At 41.7% G+C, this 27007-nt stretch overlaps 2 protein-coding genes across 2 annotated transcripts in view; both read left to right on the top strand.

Moving 5' to 3' along the window:
* The first annotated feature begins 419 nt into the window (after positions 1 to 419).
* LOC117045101 (single-stranded DNA cytosine deaminase-like) lies at positions 420 to 6166 on the top strand. Its single transcript, XM_033145883.1, has 3 exons — positions 420 to 471; positions 3664 to 4243; positions 6035 to 6166. The coding sequence occupies exons 2-3, from the start codon at positions 3701 to 3703 to the stop codon at positions 6158 to 6160; spliced, it is 669 nt and encodes a 222-aa protein (XP_033001774.1). The 5' UTR covers positions 420 to 471; positions 3664 to 3700; the 3' UTR covers positions 6161 to 6166.
* Positions 6167 to 12354: 6188 nt separating this feature from the next.
* The window catches only part of IPO5 (importin 5), a 35687-nt gene continuing 21034 nt past the window's right edge, over positions 12355 to 27007 (top strand). Inside the window, 9 exon segments of the mRNA XM_033147860.1 lie at positions 12355 to 12508; positions 16292 to 16372; positions 18320 to 18512; positions 19061 to 19163; positions 19547 to 19643; positions 21101 to 21205; positions 23605 to 23727; positions 23854 to 23974; positions 24802 to 24889. Of these exon segments, the coding sequence (XP_033003751.1) occupies positions 12410 to 12508; positions 16292 to 16372; positions 18320 to 18512; positions 19061 to 19163; positions 19547 to 19643; positions 21101 to 21205; positions 23605 to 23727; positions 23854 to 23974; positions 24802 to 24889 (1010 nt within the window). The 5' untranslated portion in view covers positions 12355 to 12409.

Here is a 27007-nt window from a genome sequence, read left to right as displayed (position 1 = left end):
AATACACATTAATAGGAAGCAAGAACTCTCCATTTATTTGCTCTTCCCTAACACTGTATATTGTGAGAACAGACAGAGCTAGAGTTTACAGACATATCCCATATTCATGACATGTCCCTGGCAGCTGCTTATGATCCTCCCTCTGTGGGGGACCAACAGCTTTCATGAGAGAGGCAGCAAGATCTTGACTTGAAATCTCTAGAGGGGGAAAGAGTTAATTGCTTAACATTACCAGGGCAAATGAAGCCCAAGGCTTAGCTAAGTTTGCCCTGATAGCAAATAAGCTACCAGGGCAGTGGGAAAAAAAATCTTTAACAGTTTTTTAAAATGCCACCAGGTGGCATAGTGGATAAAATTCTACTTTTTTTAATCTCCTGCAAAAACGGAAACTCGTGGCTGTTTCTCAAGAGCTGCTTCTAAAAAATGTCATCAAAACCTGGCTTAAATAATAACGTACGTGCACATATTTTGGTAAGTTTACATGTGGTGGAATATGTAATATATAAATAGTATGGCTGGGGATTCAAGTCTGGAATGTGATTTGACTGTCTTCTCGACTTGTTTAGATTGTTCGCTTGTTTTCGTTTCAGAAGAGCCGACAGAACTTTTATTGAATCTGCTGCCCTCACTCCCAACCAAGCTGTTTCTAACGTATTTGTGTGTTGTTGTTCTGGAAACGCAGCTGATGTATTCTAAAATCCATGAGGGCAATCATTTTATTAAGTCAACAAAAATGTCACAGAATAGATGGCAGGCTTTAGAGTTCTCCAGAAGTCTTAATCAGGCTAGACAGTAATCAATGTGAGTCATAAAATGGAACCGGGGGGAGAGGGCAGCCATCATTCAAAATAGATTTCAGCAGTGGGGGGCGTGCAGGTTTCAGATTGCACATAAGACTGCTGGACTGAAGAAATATTATATATATCAATACCAGTCATTAAAAACTTACTTATACAGGGCTGCCTTCAGATGTCTTCTAAACGTCAGATAGAAATACACAATGGTCCATCCCTCCTTTTTTGAAAAGGTAAAATCCACATTTGTATCCAGCCTTAGGCAAAACAAGCAGGTCCCCAAATAGCACAAATAGCATGGAAGCATTTTGGAAGTGATTGTGTGGCTCCGGTGGAGTGAGCGCTCAATTAACAACAACAACAACAACAACAACAACAACAACAACAACAACAACAACAACAACAACAACAACATGGTCTGCACAGACTAAACTAGCCCATAGCTGTCAACTTTCCCCCTTTTTTAAAGGAAATTCCCTTATTCTGAATAGGATTCCTCACAAGAAAAGGGAAAAGCTGACAGCTATGAACTAGCCCCGTAGATGACCATGAAAGTGGGGCCCCCTACCCTCCACCTGAAAAAGTCTGGGCAGGGTTGTCCTCTCTGCCAGCCAAGGCAATCACATTGCTGCCATTTATATCCCCCCAACTTCCACTTTCTAATCAGGCCCAAACAGAGGGGGGGTCATATGGGCCACTTGGCTCGGGCCTCCGATTCCAAAGGGGGCCTCGGTCAGCATATTCACAATCGCTCACCATTATTTAAATGTAAATAAGTAAAATAATCCTTTTCCCTGTGTATTTTTTAAAAGCACTATTATTTATATAATTTATAAGACTTCGGAGATCCCCAGAGTAAAAAAGGGGAGGCACATTATCTACCTGGCCCGGGCTTCTGCCTGGCTCTGCAAGGACCTGTTTCTATTGTGCAAGACACAATTTATATGAATATACTGAAGTTGACACATCTAGCATGAACATCTTTCCATTTTCTTGCCGCGTGGCAGTGTTTATTCTGGTACTCTATAAATTCGTTTTGGCTTAATTAAACATTAGGAATTGTTGTTCATGCAGTACTATTTTAAGTCACAAAGAGATACTTTTTAGGGTGGGGCTGCCTCTGTACTGCTCTCACTTCCCCCAAAGTCTCATTCTGTTCGGAAAGATAACCAACAGAGAAGGTGGAAGCAATAGCCAGGACGGCTGGATAACCAAAGCCAGCTAGAAAAGGATGTGGCTAGTTGAGATCAATTTTACATATACATTTTAATTTTATTTATTATTTAACAAGATGTATATGCAGCTTAATCAACAAAATCTAGGCTCAGTCGTTTAGACCACAGCACCACCCAGTCACTTTTGGAACGCGGGTGGCACTGTAGATTAAACCACATAGCCTAGGGCTGCTGATCAGAAGGTCAGCGGTTTGAATCCCCACGACGGAGTGAGCTCCCGTTGTTCGGTCCCAGCTCCTGCCCACCTAGCAGTTGAAAAGCACATCAAAGTGCAAGTAGATAAATAGGTACTGCTCCAGCGGGAAGGTAACCGGCGTTTCCGTCCGTGCGCTGCTCTGGTTCGCCAGAAGCGGCTTAGTCATGCTGGCCATATGACCCAGAAGCTGTACGGCGGCTCCCTCAGCCAGTAATGCGAGATGAGCGCTGCAACCCTAGAGTCGTCCACGACTGGACCTAATGGTCAGGGCTCCCTTTACCTTTAAGTCACTCTTATTTCAATGGAACTCTCAGGTTAGAATGGACACTCTGAGTGCAGCCCCAACTCCTGCCACCTGTTGTTGTTGTTGTTGTTGTTCAGTCGTTCAGTCGTGTCCGACTCTTCGTGACCCCATGGACCAGAGCATGCCAGGCACACCTATCCTTCACTGCCTCTTGCAGTTTGGCCAAACTCATGTTAGTAGCTTCGAGAACACTGTCCAACCATCTCATCCTCTGTCGTCCTCTTCTTGTGCCCTCCATCTTTCCCAACATCAGGGTCTTTTCTAGGAAGTCTTCTCTTCTCATGAGGTGGCCAAAGTACTAGAGCCTCAACTTGAGGATCTGTCCTTCTAGTGAGCACTCAGGGCTGATTTCTTTGAGAATGGATAGGTTTGATCTTCTTGCAGTCCATGGGACTCTCAAGAGTCTCCTCCAGAACCATAATTCAAAAGCATCAATTCTTCGGCGATCAGCCTTCTTGATGGTCCAGCTCTCACTTCCGTACATTACTACTGGGAAAACCATAGCTTTAACTATACGGACCTTTGTTGACAAGGTGATGTCTTTGCTTTTTAAGATGCTGTCTAGGTTTGTCATTGCTTTTCTCCCAAGAAGCAGGCGTCTTCTAATTTCGTGACTGCTGTCACCATCTGCAGTGATCATGGAACCCAAGAAAGTGAAATCTCTCACTGCCTCCATTTCTTCCCCTTCTATTTGCCAGGAGGTGATGGGACCAGTGGCCATGATCTTAGTTTTTTTGATGTTGAGCTTCAGACCATATTTTGCGCTCTCCACCTACCAGGGGGGAATTTGTGGACCGTCAGAGCCACAGTTGCATCAACAGCTCTGCCACTCATCGCAGTTATGGTGGAAGGTGGTTGGGTGGGACAAGTGGACCTGAATTGGACTCCAATACAGTCATGCCACAGCTGTGAGATTGGCTCAACTCTGTTCCTTCCCTGACTTTTGGGGGTTCTCCGCTGGCCCTTGTAAGTGGAGGTAATGTCAGTTGGCCTCTCAACTACCCACACATTTTGAAGGTCAGTACCAATGAAGAATACCCCCACCCAGCCATGTGTTGAGGGTGGTGCTTGCAGTTCTGATGAACAAAATCAGTGATCTATTTCGTTTTTAAATGCCCTTTTTTATCTTTACAGTCTTTTGAAAGTTTCTGGCTGAGCACTCTGAGAGGAAATGCCCATCTTCCTCAAAGAACTATTGCCCAAAGAAGACTTCCTAGAAAATTTTGACAACACAAAAAGACTCAAAAAAACATTACTATTGTTTAGTTTTAAAAAGAAAGAAAACCTGATTTGGAAAATATGGGGCTACGCGTACAATGATCCTGGCAACAAGCATGCTGAAGTTTTAGTTTTAGATTATATTGAAGACCATATCGCAGAAAACATAACCAAAGGAAAATATGAACTGATTTTTTGTGTGTCATACACCCCTTGCCATAAATGCAGTGACAGGATAATATCTTTTATGGCACAAAGAAGTGGAATATGCATGGAAATAAGAGCATCGAAGCCATATTTTTTTGACAGAGAAGGAGAACGAAAAGGTCTACACCTTCTGAAGAGCTCTGGGGTTTCGATTAAAATGATGAACATATCCGATTACAGAAAATGCGTGTATCTGTTTGTACACCCATCAGAATACTTTACACCATGGTCATATCTGGATGAACAAAGCAAGCAGAATGCAAATGATCTGGACACACTTTTGAAACAGGTAAAAGGGAGGTGAAGGTATTGCAAAACTTTGACCCAGATCATAAATGATAAAATGATACACAAATTTTGTTGGGTTGTGGAAGAACATAGGGCCTTCCAAATGCTTGTTCTAAGGGAAATCCACCAAGTGGATTTCCAGTCAGTTCTAAGAACCTGATGGTTCTGCATCGTCCCCTGATACAGTACAGTTGTACTGTACCTTGGTTTTCGAACAGCTTAATTCTTGAATGTTTGGCTCCCGAATGCCACAAACCTGGAAGTGACTGTTCCAGTTTGCCAACTATTTTTGGAAGCCGAACGTCCGATGGGGCTTCCGCAGCTTCCGATTGGCAGCAGGAGCTTCCTGCAGCCAATCGGAAGCCGCGCCTTGGTTTCCGAACATTCTGGAAGTTGAACGGACTTCTGGGATGGATTCCGTTCGAAAACCAAGGTACAACTGTACAATATTTCCTGTAGGTGCAGATCTACAATTTGCTTGGAAACGCAGTTGGAAGCTTACTAAGTTTATTATCAGTTTGCCTTAAATTTCAACCAGGTTTGTATAAAACACAAACAGAAAATCTATTTCACTCTGAATGTAAATTATTATGTTATCAGTGATAAAGTACCTAAAGTTTTGTAAGCAATGGAGAGTGCCGTTTATTTATAAATTAAATGCAAGCAGTACATATAAAGTACAGGAAACATTTTGAGAGTGGCAAGTTTCCTTATACAGTATACAGTGTTGCTAAAATGATGCAGAATAAGGTTCCTGGGATTAGAGCTGGAAAGGGAGGGTTCACCATAGGACTGGACAAATCTGCTAGTTTTACTTTCTCATTTTTCTAAATCTTATCTCAGTTCACCCCATACGTGCATCAGCTTGCTTTTAAATAATTAAAGTCCACACAATATCCATACATTTCCATGTGTGTTTCTTCTATTTTGCCTGCCTAATATAAGCATTTTTTGCAAGCCATTTTCCCTAATATAATGCATTTTTGTACTTTATTTCTACTAATATACTCATTTGTGTGTATTCCCCCCCCCCCCATGTATGCATTTTTGTTGGAGAATTGCACTGCAGATTTCAATATGTGGGAATGTTGAGGTTTGTGTATCAGTTTGGGATGTGCAAAGTGAACCAGATTAATTTCTCCCCCACAATCTATTTTTCATATGCATGAACAAAACTGGCCAACCCTAAACTGCATGCATGCTCATGAACAGGTCCTACAACATGGATTTTGCCACAGCAAATTTAATGACAGCTGGAAACAGAGCAACCACAATTACATGTTTCAGGAGAATTTGATAGACTGGCCTTTAAATGCAAACTGAATAGATTCTCTCCCATCCCTAGTCAAAGATGATGGGATTTGTAGTTCAAAACATCTGGAGGGCTTCATGTCAGCTAGCCCTGTGCTACAGTCTTGGCTTATTTATGCTTTTATGTGTGTACTATATCAATCTGTTTAATGTTCAGCAACAAGTCAATTTTATACTGTAGAGTTTAGTTGCATGTATGGTAACATACAGAGGAGATTATGGACTCAACGACGTTTGTCAAAATACAGCATCATAAATGTGTTATAACACAGTGACACCAGATGAAATTGCAACTCAATGATATTTTGAATTGTGAGCTTTACAATGGGTTGTTGTTTTTTTTTTGCAGAGTATTTAAAGAGTGTTTTTTTATAGCTGTAGATCTAGCCTATGCTAGCCATATATCTTCAGAAATGCTTCAACTTAACCAGTGGTCTCTTATATAGTCCTCTGCCCCAACTTGTGTTTTCTTTTTCCCCAGGAGGAAGAAAATAACAAAATGATTGATTCAGACATCATTTCAGGTAATGTCAACAGTATATTAAATCTAATAGAAACTCAGTGTGCTGTATCCAGTGGTGTCCTTAGAGCCGACAACAGTTCTTAGATCCAGTGATGACTTTCCTCAGAACAATGGGGAGGGTGAGAATTTTTGCCAGTTCCCCCTCTCTCCCAGACAGCTCCCCTGCCTGACCCTCTTGAGTTCATGTTAGGGGGAAATTGGGTGCTGCAGGGAGTTACACTGAGAGAACGCTCTACTTCAGGCATGGCCAAACTTGGCCCTCCAGATGTTTTGGGACTACAACTCCCATCATTCCTAGCTAGCAGGACCAGTGGTCAGGGATGATGGGAATTGTAGTACCAAAACATCTGGAGGGCCAAGTTTGGCCATGCCTGCTCTACTAGATCAAAGAGCTGTCGGTATGGAGGACACCACTGGACACTGGGGTTTGATTAAACTTAAAGAAGCAAGCCTACAGAATATTATATTTCCCAAAGTTCAAAACATGATTGTAACAGGTTGTTTAAAAAATAATTTTAGCTCGTACAACACAACTTGGTGCCCAAGAAAATTCCAAACCAGATAATCCTTTGGATGGTCACTGTCAATCACCAGCAATGGAAAGAAATCAGCTATCAGAACCAGAAACTCCTCGGAAATTGAACCGTTCTCCCGGAACAAGAGAAGCGGTCTCCGGAATTAAAAGGAAACTTGATTTCCCAGAAGACTAGAGACGTGGATGTAAGATTTCCCTTTCGATATTAGAACCTTTGCACCTTGTTCTAAGAAAAAAAAGTTTTAAGAATATATGTTGGGCATTGCAAGATAGGGTTGCCTTGCCATCATTTTCCCTGATGTACCTATAATGGATGCATGACAGACAGATGGGTTTAGATTTTCTAGTATTACTGGGCTGAGTCCTGTTTGAATGTTGCCACTGGCAATCACTACCAGTTTCTTGTTGGTATTTACCATAGTTTTCCATCTATAGGATGCCCCCCATGTTATATACGTATATAAGATGTATATTTTTGGGGACTCCAATTTAAGAAAATGAGGGGGAGATAGCACAGAGTTGTTGAGCTGTTTTTGCGGAGGATTGCCCAGAGTAGCTGAGGTTTTTTTGGAGGGGATTGCCTTGCCCACAGTTTTGGAGCTCTTTTGTGGAGGATTGCCCAGTTATTGAGCTTTTTGGGGGCTGGAATTGCTGAAAACCACTCACCCTCCACTGACAATCGATCCCGCTATTGACACAGAGGCAGCCAATCGCAAACAGCCCTTCACACAACCACCAATCACCCGCCTTGTCGCCGCAGAAAATCTGCTCGTGGCTGCTACCAATCGCCCGACTGCCCTCTGCACCACCCATGTATAAGACGACGGCAAATTTTAAAGCTCTTTTTTTTAAAAAGGAAAAAACACTAGTCTTATACACGGAAAAATATGGTATGTTGTCCGGTTTTAAATTCTGATTCTTTATACAGTACGTTGTTATAGGAACATAAGAGAATTGCTGGATCAGATCAAAGGCCCATCCAAGTCCAGCCTTCTGTTCACACAGAAGCCAACCAAATGCCTATGGGAAGACCACAAGCAAGACCTAAGCATCAGATATCTGAAGAAGTGTGCATGCACACGAAAGCTCATACCAAGAACAAACTCAGTTGGTCTCTAAGGTGCTACTGGAAAGAATTTTTTTTGTTTGTTTCGACTATAGCAAATCTTGTATACTGTGTGGAGAGGAACCTCCTTTTGTCTGCTGAATCTTCCAGAGTCAGCATCACTGGATACCCCCAGGTTAACTAGTATTACTGCAGGGGGGGGGACTTCTATCATCTTTCTGCACACTATGCACAATTTTATATGCCTCTAACATGCCCGTCCTCTCCAAATATTATAACCTATTCTCATGGGGAGGTGCTTCAGCCCTTTAATAATAATTTTTGGTTACCCTCTTCTGAACCTTTTCCAGCTCTACAATTCATGTATCAAATTTTAAATACATGAATAGAAAGTGATGGTTATATTTGGCTTTGATATAAAAAATATAGGGGTGGTTGGCTTTTGCTGCCCAACTCCCCAAGGGACTGAGTCCCCTAAGTCAGGGGCACCCAAACTTTTTTCAAAGAGGGCCAGATTTGATGAAGTGAACATGCCGTGAGGGCCGTCCCAAGTTGTTGAGCTTTTTTAAAGGATTTTACCATTTTACCCCAGGACATATACTGCCACGGGGGCCGGATTAAATCAACCGGCAGGCTAATTTAGGCCCCCGAAACAGACTTTGGACATGCCTGCCCTAAGTCCATGATCAGTCAGAAATGAATGGAGGCAGGATGCAGTGAAATCAAGGCAGATCTTTATTGTTCTGTTGCAACAGGCAAGAGAGACCCCCGAACCAAGAAGAAACATCTCTTTTTAAGGGTTTGCATTTTGGCTTGGAGGAGAAGGGAAACCCCCCCCCCTTACAAACAGCCAGAAATTACATCACACATAAGATGGGTTTACTGTGCCTCAGGCAGGCCAAGGTGTGATATTCCTGAGGATTTAGCAAGTTTTACATAGTTCCAGACACAGTTTACCAAAAAAATTAACATTTGATAAGATAATCAGGATGCCCTGCCAAGACATCCCTCAATCCCTCAATGCAGAGCATCTGGGCAGACAAAGACAATTAATACAAAGGAGGTCCATAGATATAGGAGAGGAATCCCTTCAGGAATTTCCCCGGATTGCTATCTGCCTACCTGGTCTCAGGCAAGGGGGATTAAGGAGGCAGAGGAAAGGTTTAGAATCCTTAGGAGAGCCAAAATGGCTTTTGGATTACTCCCCTGTACGGCATGTGGCTTATATACTTATGCACTGTATTTTCCGGCGTATAAGACGACTGGGCGTATAATACGACCCCCAACTTTTCCAGTTAAAATATAGTGTTGGAGATATACTCGACCGCAGATTCTCCACCCGGCGTATAAGATGACCCCAACTTTTGAGAAGATTTTCCTGGATTAAAAAGTAGTTTTATATGCCAGAATATACAGTATGTGCGTTTACCTTGTGCAATCATCAACATTTGTTCTATATTTAAGACCTTAGAATTCCTATAACAGCTTTATAATACCCTCATATTTTTCTTTGTATGCCTGTTTTTTGATATATATTGTAATTTTTTAAAACTTGGGTTTGCAGGAATAAAGCAATTCTTTATAATAGATGGAATTCTTTGTTTTGTAGCAAGACCCAGCTCCTCACCATGCTATCTGTGCTTGTGCATTCATCATAGATTTTTCTGAATTGTTTTTTTTATAAAATATTTATCATGAGCTTGATATTTGAAATTAACAAATGAGACCTGCAACTAATTGGTCCTGTGTGGGGTGATGCCGCTCAGGAATAATGCCAACCAGCCATGCACTTTTCCATGGCTGGGGGGCATTATTCCCCTGCACTGTTTTTTTCCAGCAGTCCATCAGCATTCTATATCCACTCAGTCCTCAATTTGCTTTTTTTGGGGGGGGGGAGTCCCTTCTTAGGACTTTCCCCCTAAATATATTTTTGTACTTCTGCAAACCTTGGGGTTCTCTCAAGTTTCCTAACCCAAATAATCTTGAAGGTGCCAAAACATTTCTCAACTTGTTCTTCTTCCCAATTTTCATGGAATTATGAAGCCAGTATCATTACATCCCAAACAAGTGTGCAGGTTTTATCTTTGACTTTGCCCCCTTTAGCCTGGGTAGCAGCTATCATGGTAGAAAAAACTTCAGCCACCACCACTGGTGGCTTCCAGTATTTTTATTTAATTTTGCTCCTTTTCTTATGTCCATGCTGTGGTGGTTTGTAACCATTCAAAGAAGCCAAATAAGGTAGAGTTGGAGCAGAATATTGCTAGGGCTAGTTACAAATCTCCTCACGAGGCTTTTTTTCAGCGAGAACTTGGGCAGCATTGCCATTATAAGAGAGCAAGGGAGGCATTCATGGCAAGTTCAGAAGATACCTGAAGGCAGCCCTGTTTAGGGAAATTTTTAATCTGTGATATTTTAATGTATTTTAAGATTTGTTGGAAGCTGTCCAGAGTGGCTGGGGAGACCCAGCCAGATGGGCGGGGTACAAATAAATTATTACTATTACTATTATTATTATTATTATTAGTTCTGGCACCTCTTTTTCTAGAATAACAGCACTGGAGGTCTTACAGGTATGTCACTCTCACTAGCAACAGCAACATAATCAAATTTTACCGCATTTCCAATCATAGGGGTTAAGAGGACTGAAAAACTTGTCACCATTGTGACAAAGTGGTGATGCAATAATTATGATGATGCACCTCATGTTTAACCCTTAAGACAGCCATGGAATAACCTTGATTTTTGAAAACAAAATTTGAATGGAGTTTAGAATAGCTGGGAGGGGATAGGGAATTACATGGAGACAGCAACTCTAGATTCAGTGTAACTGGCTAAAGTCTGCAAGCCTACACACACACACACACACACACACACACACACATATCCCTGGGAGTAGGTTCCATTTAACTCTATGGCACTTACGCCAGAGTAGACAAGCAAAGGACAGTAATGAAAGGCTTGCTGTCTTACACATGGGAACAAGTTGTTTTGATGGCTCAAAAGAAAGTAAAAACTACTTTTGCCATAGAAGTGCTCTAAGATTACTTGCACTAGGCTAGGACACAACCATACCGTCATCATATGAAATCATGTACAGTTCTGTGATTTAACATGTAAATCAAATGCTAAGACTGGATTACATATTTTCCATAATACTCTCAGAACTCTATATTCAATAATGGTCTGGGACTCTACAAAGTTTTGTGGGATACCAATATTTCTGTGTTCACCACTGTGCATTTCACAGATTATAAAAATAAGGATATTTGTGTAATCATACCAAGTATGTTCTCATATTGTGGTGTATAATTTTCACCATACACACTCAAATACCCAATTGCAGAAGGTTTTTATTCATCCATTATATGCAGCATTCATTTAACATGTATTTCATGGGTGAGATGTGTTAACAAAGCTGACTGCAACGACTTCCTAGGAGCAAAAACCTTAAACAAGTTTACCCTCACAAGAGGACTACTTGACACACATTCAGCTGTGTGATCATTTGACAGCCTGTAACTGATCAGAGGCAGCTACCGGAGAGCTATGAGATTCAGGTGAGGGTGAGGGTCAGATGACTTGTCAATCCCAGCAGGTATATAAGAGGACGACCCGGCCTGTCCAGGCTGGGCCGACATTTTTTTTTAGCAATGCCCCCCAGTGAGCCTTCTTTTGTTCACTTCTTTTTATTTCGAGGCAGTGCACACCTATGTTTGTGGAACTGCAAACCTTTCCAACCATGTGTTACTCCATGTGATCCCTTATTTTCAAATCCGAAACTTGACAGCTATGTACCCCACCCACCTGACTGGGTTGCCCCAGCCACTCTGGGCGGCTTCCAATATGTATATAAAACCATAACATTAGAAAGCTTCCCTATACAGGGCTGCCTTCAGATGTCTTCTAAAGGTCTCCTTGGCTAGGGCGGTCGCATAACTCGCATACATTTCTCCGATGAAAATAGGGGAAATAGGGACGTTCTACCATAACCTCCAGCATCTCTCCGATGAAAACAGGGACGTCCTAAGAAAAAGCTGGACAAATCAGAAACCGGGACGTTTTCTAGAAAAACAGGGGCACTTGGAGGCACTTGTGTTTATAGGACACGGTGGTTTCCCACTCGGGGTCGGGGCGGTAAGGTCACAACAAAAAGCCGGCGCGCTCGCTTCCCACAACGAAGATCAGGAGCAACGCGCCGGCTTTTTCCCGCCGGCCAAGTCCCCGCACACTCTCCCGCGTTTTTCCTGCTCTCTCTCTCCCGCCCCCCACTCCCTCGCTATTGGCCGCCCGACTGTTTTCCCGCCCAGTCAGATAACCACTGTCAGGGCCTCCCTCCAATGGGCGCCCAGCAAGCCGCTTCCCTCCTCCCGCTCCCGCCCCCCGCTGCAAGTGGGTAGAGAGAGAGGGAGATGGACTAAGAGAGGCGTGAGGGAAGTGACTTCACAATGGCGCTCTCCCGCCCAATCACAAAGGCGGCTCAGCCGCGGCCCAATCGGAGCAGCGCCGCGTTTCGCCCTGCACCCAATGGGAGCGCCGCAGCAGCAGCCCGGCGCCGGCAGGAGGGGGTTTCTGTGTCGCCAGCAGGGGAGGGGAGAAGTTCACCAGAAGCGCGGCGGCGGCGGCGGCGGCTCCGCCTCCCTGTGGTCGGTGCGCGGCCTGGAGTCCCCGCCTCCTGCCTCCCTCCTCCCTCCTCCCTGCCCGGCTGGCCTCTCTCTCTCTCTCTCAGGCAGCCATGGCGGCGGCGGCGGCGGCGGAGCAGGAGCAGCAGCAGTTCTATCTTCTCCTAGGCAACCTGCTCAGCCCGGACAATGTCGTCCGGAAACAGGCCGAGGTGACTGGCGGCTTCGCGTTGTTTAGCACCCCCCCCTCCGTTCCCCGCTCTCCCTTTCCCGCCGGCTACAGCCTCGGCCGACCGCGCTGTCCGGACCCGGCCTTGCCCTGTCAGCCTCCCAGCGCTGTGTGTGTGTGTGTCTCGGCGTGCGCGCGCGGGGCGGCCCTGGCTGGGCCCACGTGCTCCAGCCGGAATCTCCACAAACGGGGCCGGCGGCCGTTAGAACCGTTGGCCGGGGGGCGTTTCGGCCAACAACCGTCCTTTCCCCCAATTCCCCCCCCCAAGCCCCCCCGGGCGGCACCTCCGCCTCGCATCCCTCGCACCGGCTCCTATCTATTTTCTCCTCTTTCAGCTTGGGAAATCGGCCCCTTGTTCCCTTTCTCTAAACATGGGCCTTTCAGAGGATCTTCCCCATCCCATCCACCCTGACCTTTTCCCCTTCCACGTCCCCTGATTTATTTTTTTTAATGCGCGACCCCACATTTCTAGTGCTGGCCACGATTTCTCAGTATTCTTTTTTTCCCCTCCTCCCCCCCCATTCTTTTTTCTTTTTCTTTTTCCTCGTTCTCCACCTCAAACCTGACCCTGGTCGTGGAGATAAGCGCCTGAGGCTGGAGCCACCAAGGCCTCCTCCATCAAGCCCTTAGATTAGTAGGATGGAACTGTTGGAAAGGGACCACGAGGATCATCCATTCCAACCCCCTGCAACACAGGAGTCTTTTCACCCAACGTGGGGGGGGGGGGTTGAACCCACAACCCTGAGATGAAGAGTCTCATGCTTTCCTGGCTGAACTACCCCTCGGGACAAATGTAGAATGGAATATCACATGGAATAGAGCCATAGCGTTGTAGGGTTGGAAACGGATTCCCAAGGGCCATCTAGTTCCACCCCCTGCAGTGCACGAATCCGCAGCCGTCCCTGGGTGGAAAGGGGTTGGGGGTCGCAGTTCCCTTTTCTATAGGGACAGGCTCAGGAGGTGCGACCCTCCCATTAGATTTACAGGGGAGGGTCAGATGAGGGATAGAGGGGTACTGTACCCGAGTAGTTTGCTGTACCTGAGTAGTTTGTGGTAAGTTGGGCGACATATAGCAAACTAATCGGTAGGCACAGTAGCTGCAAATACCGCTTATGACCTCAACTGCAATGTTTCTGTGTTGATCTAAGTTTTGTCATTCGTTTGTTTACATAGGCATGAGCCATTGTGGGCTGTGCTGGAACACCTGGGGGAGATGGGTCTGTTCTGATCTCTTTTCAAGACACTGGGCAGGGATGGGGCCACCCTTGAAGAAGAATGAGTCCACAGTTCAGCTAATTTGCTGTGTGGTAATCAGGGAGGGATTCTTAAAATAAGTGTCATGCATGCTTTCCTTTCCCCTAATTTACTGTGGCCAGAGGGATGTAGATCTCTTGAAAACTTAGCAGAGATTGTTGCGTGAACCGTGAGATAATGAGCCTGTCTCTTAAGCTTTGTGTTTCCTAATCTGTGAAGTAGCTTCAGTGTTCAATAGGGTATGAATGAAGCTTTCCTCCTTTTCTGTTGTATGTGTCTTATTATTAGAGAAAACTCTGAACTACAGGATTTCTCTGTAATTAGTAAATCAGGATAGTCCTTTATTTCCACCCACAGGAGTGCTTTACATCCTTTATTGTAAAGCCTAGTGGGGAATCTCTGTTCCATTGAAATAAATACCAGCGTCTGGCTTAGCATTTTCTCATTGGATGGCTGTGCTAGGGCTTTTATCATTTACATCACTGGAGCAGTCAGTAGAGTTCAGCACATTCTTTCATTGGGAACAATAGGGTAAAAAAATCTGCTCTTAGTACCCTAATGTAAAACAGATCAGTCTGATTATTTTTCAACATTGTACATACCAACACAATCTGAAGGTTTTGAGCTGGAAAATTTAAATAGTGTGAAGCAGCTTGACATACATGTATGTTTTCTGAAACATGGATGAAAGAAGAGGCAAACAGTGTATTTGAGCAAAAATAAATTCTCTTCTGCTGCTCATTATGTGACCAGGTTGTAAGGACCATGTAAGAGGAAAGTCTTTTGCCTCTGAACGTAGACCAGGCATCCCCAAACTGCTGCCCTCCAGATGTTTTGGCCTACAACTCTCATGATCCCTAGCTAACAGGACCAGTAGTCAGGGATGATGGGAATTGTAGTCCAAAACATCTGGAGGGCCAAAGTTTGGGGATGCCTGACGTAGACAGTGGTGGCATGTGGTCCCTGGAAGGTTACCCAGGATGAAATGCTGAAAAAAGTTAACCCAACCCCTGTTGGAAAGCCAACCAGTTGAGGAAAGCTCTTTAAGTGGAAGTCCACATGGGTTAGGGTCCTGAAAGTAGTCTGAATAGCAACAGCCAATGTGTTAGGTAGGTGAAGCTGCTGGTAGACAGTGTATGGGAGCAGAAAAGGGAACTCCTGCTCTTCTTGGCACAAGGAGATGGGAGTAGGGTGCCACATTCATCACTAGGTATTTGCATATTGAAGGATGTGTCACTGTCTACCAGCACAAAAAGTGTAAGGAAAGGAAATCACTCTCAGCCCTTTGTCAGAGTGCAGTGGCAGTTTTTCATGGCGAGTCACCTTACCAGCCACTGCTGAGTATGAATGAGAATGATGTCACTAAATCAGAAGAGAGGATTGAGATCACTAGTTTTTGGAGTAGTAGGTTTGCATATGGAATTAGGCAGTCCTTAGTCTTGATTTCTTTTTACTTCTCCATTGTGCTTACTTTGGAGAGTTAGCAGGATCTAGGCTGAAGAGTTCAATTTTTCTTTGAAAATGTCCACAACGCTATATTGAGCCTTTTTTGTGTTTGTTTTCTGGAACCTGTGCAAGAGGGATGTCTGCCAACTTGAAGCTCTTTGCATTTTGAATATCAAGTGAATACACACAACTTGCACAGCAGTTGCAGTGAGGGGGTGGGGAGTTTGTGCTTAAAGTCGAAACCATGGATCGTCAGAACAGCCCTGGAACCACCTTTGCATGACCATCGCTACCTTTTTGAAGCCAGTGTGAGAAGTGGGCTTTGCCCGCCTTCCTTACTGGGCTCTTGGAGGGTCTTGCATGGGCTCTGGGAAGCTCCAGCGAGATCCAGAGCCCATCTGAGACCTTCCCTGAGGCCGGTAAACAAGCCCGAGAGCTTAAAAGCTCTTTCCACACCAAAATAACTTTTAAGCTTTCCGCTTTGTGTGTGTTTAATTTATGCTATGTTGGTTGACCTGCCATCAAGTTTGTAAAACTGCAATAATGCAAATTGCAAGTCAACTGTATACTTTAATACCTGAAGCAAGGAATATTGGTAATTGTTCATTCCAGCCAATTCCAGCTCCCACAAAATCCCATTTCTCAGTCATTCTAATGTTAAAAACAGAAAGCACTGACACAGGGCAAATCAAAGTAAAAAGTATAGAGCTAGATAGAATAATAAGCAGTACTTCATAGGCTAAAGTACCGGTAACTAACGCTATTTGGGAGAACAGAGTTAAAAACACAGCAAGCGCTAAGCTCTTTAGAGATGTTGATAGATAAGTTAGTCTTGCTTTCTAAAGGAAATAATAAAGTTAACTTTCAAGGTTTTAGTTTAGAATTATATTTTTGTTCAATAGAACTTGTGAATCAAACTTATTTAAATTGAAAGTTAATCTCAACATAGGTGCTTCTTGTGATATGCTTTCTAGTAAATTTAAAAATTGAACTTATTAGAGCATATTTGAGGGTCAAACTGATGCCTCATGGTTTTTGTTTTTAATGATTCTCTTTTCTTTCATAGGAAACATATGAGAACATACCAGGCCAATCTAAAATTACATTCCTTCTACAAGCTGTCAGAAATACTACGGTTGCTGAAGAGGTATTTTCTAAGAAGTAATCCCTACAGAACATTTATAATAGCATAATTGCAGCATTGTTTCATGTTGTGGTAAAATGAATTAACGTTGTATTTAATCTTATCAGCTGTAATAGGCACCTGAAAAGAAATATATTACTAGCAATGTCAGTAAGTTAAAGAAGAATTATTGGAAATTTGTCTTAGTAGCAAACACAACTGCAGTAATGCTAAACCACAGATTGGTTTTATGGGAAGAAGCAAGCTTGATCATACGGTTGCTTCCTGTCTTTGCACCATAGATTGGAAGATTCAGTTCCCGTTTTAGTGGCAAACCATTGGTTTTTTTCAGTGGTTTGATAGACCCATTGGCTTGGATCCTAAATTCCCTTCTGTACATGAGTTAAGGCATTCTCCCTTTCCCTCTGACTCCTGGTGCCATCTGAAATTCTGTTTTATGAGCAGGGGGTGGGAACCGTGAGGGACATGGTTTTAGGTTGCATGAACAATGGAACAAGGTTAGAATCCAGCTGTTGTGTGTTTAATGAATTTTTCCTTTGGATTTCCTTTGCCAAGCACCTTATATTTTGCTTTTCACTCAGAAGAAACTTAAACATATAGTTTGAGGGGACATTCAGGGGAGTTTCTGAAAGCAGCCTATCTAATATGCACCTCTGGGCACGTAATGTCTTGGAATCTACTCCTTGTTGCATTGCTCCTTAACACACTTGCTGCCCAAACCTTCTATTATTGCTTGTGCATTAGGTTTTAATTTCACTTATTAACTTAACAACTGTTGTAGAAGCATTTGCAATCAGTAAGTCATGGCAACTGAAAATGCTATGTGTATAAGATGCACATGTGTTGCTATACTATGCAAAATTAAGACCAAATATAATCAATATTGCAATAAATCACAGTGAGCATTCTGGCATGTATGCAGGTGGAACCATTGCATCTGACATACATCAAGAAATCTGTACAATGCCTGTGTTGCCTGACACTGCCATAGATGTTCCCACACAACACAAATGGAAGTGGTTCAGTCTTCCACACATTCTATTTCTGTTGTCCTTAGCATACTAGTCCACTACAATGTTGCTGCTCATTTGGTAGGATTGCATGTTCGCTATCTCCCTATTCCCTACAGAAGGGCTATAGCTCAATAGTGTAATGTAGCTTTGCATGCAGAAGTTCCCATGTTTAATCCCCAACATCTCCAGGTCGGGCTGTGAATATCCTGCCTGAAACCCTGGAGGGGAGCTGCTAAACTAGATGAAGCACTGGTCTGACTTTATATAAGGCAAATTGCTGTGATCCTATGTCAGTCATCACAGTATTTCAAGTAGAACATGCCGCAGGTGTTGATTCATATGCCTTGTACTAATTGTCAATATCTGAATTGAAATAACTGATAATTCATATTACTGTGGTTGGTGTATACCCATTGACCCCCTTCTGAGGAATTCATTCTGGAATTATTTCTGGTTTGGAGTTTGCAGTTATAACTTGCTTGAAAGAACGAATACTTAATTGAAGTAACATTTGAATTAATATGTTTCAATAGTCTTTAATATATGCCTAATCTGTACACAATTCACTTTATTCTTTCATGTTAACATGAAGTTAACTGTTCACAAATGATGTTTCCATATAAATGTTAATATATGGTAGAAAAGATTTGATTTAATTTGCTGAAACTATTTTCTAAATGCCTCTTAAGTTCAGAGTTCTTCTAACATAGAGTCAGTCACCTAGTTTAGTTCTTATACCATCTGTGACATGAAATAGTTGAGTAAAAAATAGCTATGTGACTAAAGATGCCAAAAATAGGTGTGCAGAGTCAGGACTTTGGCTCAACTTCTAGGTGTTTTGTTTATGCTATGTAGGAAAATAACAACAAAGAACAGAAATGGAATATATTGTGTTGAAATTAATTCTCCCTCATTTAATGTATATCTGTCTTAATAGGCTAGACAAATGGCTGCTGTGCTTCTACGAAGACTTTTGTCAGCTTCTTTTGAGGAAGTTTATCCAACGTTACCCCCTGAAGTTCAAACTGCTATCAAAAGTGAATTGCTGTTGATTATTCAGCTGGAAACACAATCCAGTATGAGGAGAAAAATATGTGATATCGTAGCTGAGCTGGCCAGGAATCTAATAGGTATATTATTATTATTATTTGTATTTCTGTGATGCTGGCTGTGTCTGAGAGCATTTAAAGCATTTAAAAGCAATGTAAACTTAAATGAAAAATACAGTAAATCAAACAGGCACTAATAATAATTTTAAAGGGTGAACAACTAGCAGAATCATCATAGGCTAGAAACATGACCATGTTTGACCATCTTTTCATAGACGTTTTCCTAAATAGAAATGTTGTCACTTTCTAGAAAAAATCAAGAGAAGGAAGTAGGCAAGTGGGTTATTCTAGAATGTGGGTGCAATTTCAGACACGGCCTGTTTAGCATCTTCTCTAATCTTCCACTGTGCCTGAGCTTTCCCATCTCTCCTCCAAGTGCTGTGGGACTTTAGAAAATACTCCTGGCAACCATGCAAAAATAAAATACCCTCACATTTCACAGCCTATAAGGAAATGCTATGCGATTTTGGCAGTTTTTCCCTTTAAGAGAATAAACAAATTATTATTTCTGGTTGACTATTGTGGTTTCAAAAATTCCTGTCTTCATGTTCGTATTCTATCTCTTTTAGATGAAGATGGCAATAACCAATGGCCTGAAGGGCTGAAGTTTTTGTTTGACTCTGTCAGCTCTCAGAATGTGGGACTGCGTGAAGCTGCACTGCACATCTTCTGGTATACTATTATTTGCAGACAAGTGCATGGTCATGCAAGATTGTCAGGTTGTTTTAACATTTCTGTTAGGAGCCACATCTTGAAACATGGCTTTCTGACTGGGTTGCAAGGTTCCTAGAAGCAACTGAATAATGGTGGGTGATCATCCTCAGGGAAGTTACTGAGTGTATTCTGGTGCATTTTCCAATTCACTTGGGGCAACAGTGAGACTTAACTGGCCTTACCATGGCTCTGTATGAGCTGAGTATGAACTTTAGACATTGCATCAGAGCTCTGACTTAACTCAGAAAAACTTAGTGGCAGGCAGTTTGATGTATGGTGCTCTGCATAAAGTTTTTAAGGCCTCGTGGATGCTTAAATGCACATTTGTATTGTCCCTTTAGGAACTTTCCTGGTATTTTTGGAAATCAACAGCAGCATTATTTGGATGTCATCAAACGGATGTTGGTACAATGTATGCAGGATCAGGAGAATCCCACGGTAATTCAAAACTCATTTCCTCTTTTGTCTGAAAAACTTTGTTAATCTTAGAGTGTCTGAAATGAAAACATGCCACTTTTGTTGAACAGTTGATATCATTGCAGAAGGATAGACTATCTGGTTGGGATGGAACTTGGAAGCATTGTTTTACAGTAGTTTTTGTTCTCCTTAGGAGTGTGGTTCTGGTATTTTCTTGTACTGTACTTGTCTTGGTGTTGGCCTGTGGAGCCCTTCAGGGTCCCATCTTGTGTCTCAAGCTTACATGAGACCATTGATGTGGACATCTGAGTTTTTGGGGAGTCACAATGTGCTGACGATGCCCAGCTCTCTCTCTCCTTTGCATCTAAATTCAAGGATTGTGTTTAAAGTCTGAAATAGTGTCCAACACTGGTAATTGGAGAGAACAAATGGAAGCTTAATTTCAGCAAAACAGAAGTGTTCCTGATCAAATTAGAGAGATTTTGCCTGCTTTGGGTAGAGATGCACTTATCTTTAAAAGTTGGATTTGTGACTTGGATATTTTTCCCAACTCAGCCCTGAACCTGGATGCTCAGGTTTTCAATGGTCAAGAATTATTTTGCACAGCTAATGCTAGTGTGCCAACTAGATCTGGCCAAGGTGATAAATGCTTAGGTTTCATCTTAATTATATCTTATAGTACTGCAACATTATTTTTATGTGGCTGCATTTGGAGCGCATTAGAAAATTGGTTCAGAATGCTGCTGCCAGACTGACGTGGGACACTTATAAGGAGCATGTGACTCCCATCTTCATAAAACCTCCATTGGCTACCATTGTTTCTGGACACAATTCAGAGTACTGGTTGTGACCTACAAACCCTTACACAACTAGAGACCAAACTATCTTAATTACCATATTTTCCCATATGAGATCTTTCTGAGAGACCTTTCTTTTTATCCTGCCATAACCTGAAGCCTGTTTGGCAAGAATTAAGAGAAAACTTTTCTAACTAGCTACTCTTAGTCTCTGAGGGACCTGTTCAGCCGATTCTCTAATCTCCTTACACCACAGGCAAGTACATTTTTATTCAGACAGGCCTTTTGACCTAATAAGCTGGTGTATTATAACCACTAAATATGTTGCATTTGTCCAACATAATTGGACTTGTGAGGTCACGGTGTCCCCACAAAACTGCATCATCTCAACCTGATATAAGAAGAAGGAAGCTCAGGATGAGCATATCCTTTCTTCTGAGGATGTTTTCTAGTTTACTGCTTTAGGAGGACAAGGTGTCTTGCTTTTGAGCATAAAGTTTTAGTACTGATACTATGTATTAGATCTCTGTACGCATACCTGTGGCATGAACAAATAAATATCTGGTGAGGAGGGAGTGGGTGTGAGAGCAAAAGTTATGATACCTTTGACGTACAAGTATGAATTTAAAAGTTTGAGGACACTGTATGTTTACTGATGTTGATACTTTATATTCCTTCTAGATCAGGACACTGTCGGCTAGGGCTGCGGCTGCATTTTGTTCTTGCTAATGAGCAAATCTTCCTCTTCTAAAACATTTTGCAGACTTACTTCCAGGAATCCTGCAGGTAAAAACTCATCCATCAAGTTGACCGAGTATGTTACCTCCTATAGGCTCCAGCTTGTATTTTAAGAGTGTTGCTGTTTCCATGTCAATATACATGATTCTAGTGTGAGCATCAAGTACACTAGTTGTCGGTAGCAAAAGTTTAAATACAAGGCATAGCCTAATAAATAATACACTGTAAATGCCTAAAATACAGATTACGTGCTTCCTGAATTTGAGCTTTACCGGAATGAGTGCAAGGGCAGCAGACTATATCCAAACACTATAAGCATTAATTTTTGTAACAGGGAAGTTAAGATTCTGTGGTGTAGGAGAACAGAAGAATAAGTTCCTCATGTGAGACTGTGATCCTCCATTGCCATATCAGCATTTTTTCTAAGCATCAAATCTGAAAATTTGAATGTTGAAATTAACCTCTAAGTCTTTTAATACAGTCATACCTTGGTTGTCAAACTTAAATCCTTTCTGGGAAGTCCGTTCGACTCCCAAAATGGTTTCGAAAACCAAGGCCAATTTCTGATTGGCCGCAGGAGCTTCCTGCACTCAAGCAGAAGCTGCGTTGCATGTTTGGCTTCCAAAAAACGTTCACAAACTGGAACACATCACTTCCAGGTCTGCAGCATTCAGCAGCCAAAACGTCTGGGTACCAAGCGTTTGACAACCAAGGTACGACTGTAATTGGACCTTTGTTTTTATTGAGAGAGTCTTAACCGAAAGACTTGGTGTAACATATTGCCTTTTTGCTTCATAATATCACAAAATATATGGTCCTATGCCAAAGAGATATTTTGATAATAATTTTCATAAGGGGGAAATAAATATAATATATCTACAATCTATCTTCTTGTTTATTGCTAATGCAATATGTAATGTAACCCTTAACAATTCCAGTCAAACATCATAATGTATAGCAATGATAGCCAACACAGTGCCTATAGATATATTTTAATTGCAACAGCCATTAACCCCAATCAGTCCACGATATCTGGAAGACCCCACATGGGCTATTCATGGCGTATAGTGTCTGCAATATAAAAGATTGTTACCAGTGTGGAATGGAAGATTTTGAAATATTATATGATTGGCATTCTTTTGACGCCTGTTAAAACCCTTGTTATTCTTCCAAGTTTTTAGTGGGTACTGATGGATTTTGTACCTGCTTTGGCCATGTCAGGGAATGTTTCCTATATGTCAGTCAGCTCTTAAGGCATTGTAACATGCAAGATGGAAACAATAATCTGAGGTCCTGAAGCAATATGACCTAGTGCTAAGTCAAAAATGAAGTAGATAACCCTGGCCTAGGTTTTATTTTTTTAAAAAATAGGCTATAGAATAGATCTACAACACTATCCTATGCATCTCTACTCAGACGTAAGTCCTATTGAATTCAGTGGGGTTCCATCCAGATAATGGAGTAAAGGATGTTAGTCTTAATAGTTACAGCGAATGTAAAAAACAATATATGTTACATTTCACACAAAAAATCCCAGTTATTGCAAGCAAAAACAGGAAGTGTATATCTTTTTACTAAGATGCAATGATTTCTTTAGACCTTTAGCCCCAAGGGACATCTGAAAATGGAGACAAATTAGTATTGCTATTATTACTACACCAATTTGTAGACTACTTCACAGCATAGAGCCATTGAAGTGTTGTACTCAATAAAAACATTTTTCACAAGAGGTGGGAGGTGAGAGAGCTAAGGAGCTTTTAGTCTCCTGATCATAGTTAAGAGATCAGACGGTATTGCATCTTCAGGCAGGAGAGGGAGAGGGAGAAGAGCAATGTAAGCAAATAAAAGATGTCTTAGTAGATGAGCGCCTATTGAAATTATTTGAAATAACTTGGTGAGACAAGATACATTTTCCACCTTTTGAGCTCTCCAGTATGTCCTCTAGTCTTATGGTTCTGTGTTTTGCTTGCAGTATCTTGAAGCACTGAATAGTGTCTTCCTAACACGGTGCTTAGGGACCCAGGTGGCGCTGTGGGTTAAACCACAGAGTCTAGGGCTTACTGATCAGAAGGTTGGCGGTTTGAATCCCCGCAACGGGGTGAGCTCCCATTGCTCGGTCCCTGCTCCTGCGAACCGAGCAGTTCGAAAGCACATCAAAGTGCAAGTAGATAAATAGGTACCGCTCCGGCAGGAAGGTAAACAGTGTTTCCGTGCACTGTTCTGGTTTGCCAGAAGCGGCTTTGTCATGCTGGCCACATAACCCGGAAGCTGTCTGCGGACAAACGCTGGCTCCCTCGGCCTATAGAGCGAGATGAGCGCCGCAACCCCAGAGTCTGACACGACTGGACCTGATGGTCAGGGGCCCCTTTACCCTTACCTTTTAACACGGTGCTTGGATTTGAATGTGAATTACAGGTGAAAAATGTATTATCTGAATTCTCTTTTAGGCGGTAAATGACTCCTGTTACCAAAATGATGATTCGGTACTGAAGTCCCTCGTAGAGATTGCAGATACGGTTCCAAAGTATCTACGGCCACACTTAGAACCTACATTGCAACTAAGTTTGAAGGTAAGTTGATTGTCCCATCCCAATTCATGTTTTGGTTGATTAGATAGGTGGCTTGATTAGATAGATTGGTTGATTAGATAGGTGGGCTGATTTTTAGTACTGTACTTAAATATCGTTCTTTTTCAGTTGTGTGCAGATACTAATCTCAGCAACATGCAACGTCAACTGGCTCTTGAAGTAATAGTTACATTATCTGAGACCGCAGCTGCTATGCTTAGAAGGCATATCAACATTGTTGCACAAGCTAGTAAGTAAATTTATTGTCTTTCATTATATATTTTTCTTAGTTAGAATTAAAACAGTTAATGTGGCATAGGTTTGTAGATTAGGTAAAAGACACACGCCCTGGTCTTACACAGTAGGCACAGAGCTGTTTCTACTCTAGTCCACTCCCTAAACAACCAGAAGGATGGTGTTTTATCTTTTTTATAAGACTCTCTTAAGTATGCAACCCTGACTGTTGAATCTAAAATGGGGCCAGCATGAAGCAAAAATAAAATACTCATTAACTTTATTAATATGGGAGCCACATGCTTATTAAGACGGTATTCTCAGTGCTGCCTGTGAGCTGATTTTTTCTGACCCAAGAGCAGCTTAATAGGTTGTTCTTGATTTTGTTTTTATTATGTGTTTTGTATTTTTGTATTGCGGTTTTATGTTGTGAATTTCCCTGAGATCTGCTGGTATAGGGTGATATACAAATTTAAATAATAATACTAATAATATTAATAATTAAGCTAGTTTATATTGACTCAGTTCAACGGTCCATCTAGCCCACGTCCTACCATGCTACCATTTTTAGGTAGAAATGCCAGGGATTTGGCTTGTCGCCTTCTGCATGCAAAGCATGTGCTATAATAATCCTTCACTGTAGGGCAATTGCACAGATATAATTCGGAACTGGTGCCTCACAATCCAAAATTACTCTGTTGGTACGTGTTGTGGCAGAGTGAAATATGGACAAGTGCCACATTGCTTCATGAATTCTACTGGGATGTGAGGTGGCTGTTTATTTATTAGCAGTCAGTTCTGTTAGACCTTATCCTGTAGATTGAGCAATGTTAATTTCCTTAGTTCCTCAGATGTTAACAATGATGGTTGACCTAGAAGAAGATGAAGGCTGGGCAAATTCTGATGAGTTAGAAGACGATGACTTTGACAGGTAAACGAGTTGTTTTTAAAAAAGAAAAAAAAATATGGTTTGCCATTCTCAAGGGTTCCCTTTCATTGCAAGCTTTTCTTTGGTACCTACTGCTGGCTTGCATACCATTACCTGTGTATGCAACATCCCCACACTGAGCTGCCAGGTTTTAAATGTCACCTTCATGCAAAGGTGTTCAAATGCGAGCTAATGGGATACATAATTAGCCCTTAGGTTGAGGCGGGTAAGAAAATAATGGTGCTTAACTTTTCTCACCTTAAAAACCCCAGATTTTTGCATAGACAATCCTTTCTTACAAAACACACTTTGCTGAGAACAAATATTGAGGAAGAACTCTCCTACCTGTCTGTAGAGAAGATCTCCTATCCTGTAGGGGCCGTAGTGGAGGGGGGAACAAAAGCCCCAGTTGTACATGCTGTTGTTAAATCCAAGGCAATGTGATTACATCTTATAACAGTAATCTCTTACTAGATGCTTCTATAAAAATCATTTGTACGTGATTTCTAGAGGCAAGCATGTTCCTTCTCAATCATTCCTTTTATTGAAATCAGAGTTTTCAGAAGCATAGAATTTAGTTGTAAAGGGATAACTCTCAGAATACAATAAGGTAGATTGGTGTGTTGGTGCATATCAGCAATCTGTTTCATGTTTCCGATTTGTACATCAGCTTTTATTTAAGTGATTTATTCGCATTTATTGATATAGCCATCAAAATATAGTTTACAACGTGCCAGGAGCACTCTGCTATATTTAGAACATATATTTTGCTTTTTGGCAGCTACTTAGTAAATTATGTGTATGCCAGAAACCAAAAATAAATGGCATATTACTAGAGCAGTTTGTTCACATGCTGGAATGTACTGGAGCTTACTTAAAGACTAACTGTAATTTTATGTTGAGATTTCAACCATTTATAATTTGTATAGGAGCAGGAAACTGAATAAAGATACTTTCTAGGACTGGTTACTTTATGACTACAGCAGTCTTTGCAAACAGTAAGACATGGACTGTGTTTGAACTCCTGTTAAAGGACTCAACTTTTGTTTAAGTGTCATGTGTAACAAAGAAAAGAAAGATTTTTTGAAGGACAGAAAATGCACTAACAATACACTGTCAGTATTCAATGGCCGTTAGTACTTCCCTCTAAAATGAAACATAACTCAATATAAACCCTCCAGATGTTCAAATAGCTATCTGCATGAAATTGGCAATGCTTAAAAATAAGTTCAAATGTAGCAAGGGCCTTGTAAGTTCTCAGACCGTTGCACAATGGACAGTGAGCATTTATCCTTCCTTGATCAAGGTGTATGTCTCTTGACAACCATAAGTGCTCACAATATCCACTTCTTGTCCTGCTATTAACGCTCATACTATAGGAATGCAGTTTAAAAGTACAGCACCTGCAGTAAAAAACCTGCAGATTATCAAAGATTTTGCCAGTACAAAATTTATATGAAATTCAGCTTTAGACTTAAAAAGAATATATCACTGAGGTCTTTCAGCATTGCACCTCCAGCATCTAGCTGTATTAGTGCCTTCCTCTACAAATGTTGTGGAATCTAATATACCTGAAACAACATTTTTGCTGCATCCACCTCGGTTATAAATCTAAAGAAACAGTCTGTGTAGATTTTGAAGCAATTTCCATTGTGTGGGTTTTGTTTATTATATCATTACATTTTATATCCCACTTTACCTCCAAGGAGGTCAAAATGGCACATATCTTCTCTCCCTCCCCATATTATCCCAGCAACGACCCTGTGGTGTAGGTTAGACTGAGACTCCAAAGTTTCTGAGCATCTACTTTACAAAGGTCCAATAAGCAACTATAAATAGTAGTTGTGTATTTAACTTTCTGAGAAGATCCAGTAATTCCTTCCAACAATTTAGGAGGTGCCAAAGCACTCAAAGCAGTTGGTTATAAATAGATACACAACAGGTGTTGTAATTGAAGATATTGTTGTTCAGCACTCTCCAATGAATGATATATAAACCAAAGTATAGAAAAAGACAAAAATTCTCCCATTTGAACCTTTCAGCTGTATAAATTCCTCAGTCAACCTATTATTTCCACAAAAAGACTGCTATCTTAAAATTTGAATTACCCCCATAATTTGT

Source organism: Lacerta agilis, chromosome 4 (assembly GCF_009819535.1).
Source record: "Lacerta agilis isolate rLacAgi1 chromosome 4, rLacAgi1.pri, whole genome shotgun sequence".
Taxonomy (NCBI): Eukaryota; Metazoa; Chordata; class Lepidosauria; order Squamata; family Lacertidae; genus Lacerta; species Lacerta agilis.
This window is presented reverse-complemented; position numbering and strand designations above follow the sequence as displayed.

Bases quoted from the DNA above. Each gene is read 5' to 3' on its own strand.
- LOC117045101 (XM_033145883.1), top strand. From the start codon at position 3,701: ATGCCCATCTTCCTCAAAGAACTATTGCCCAAAGAAGACTTCCTAGAA. The intron at 4,244-6,034 runs GTAAAAGGGAGG...CTTTTTCCCCAG, and splicing joins TGGACACACTTTTGAAACAG to GAGGAAGAAAATAACAAAAT.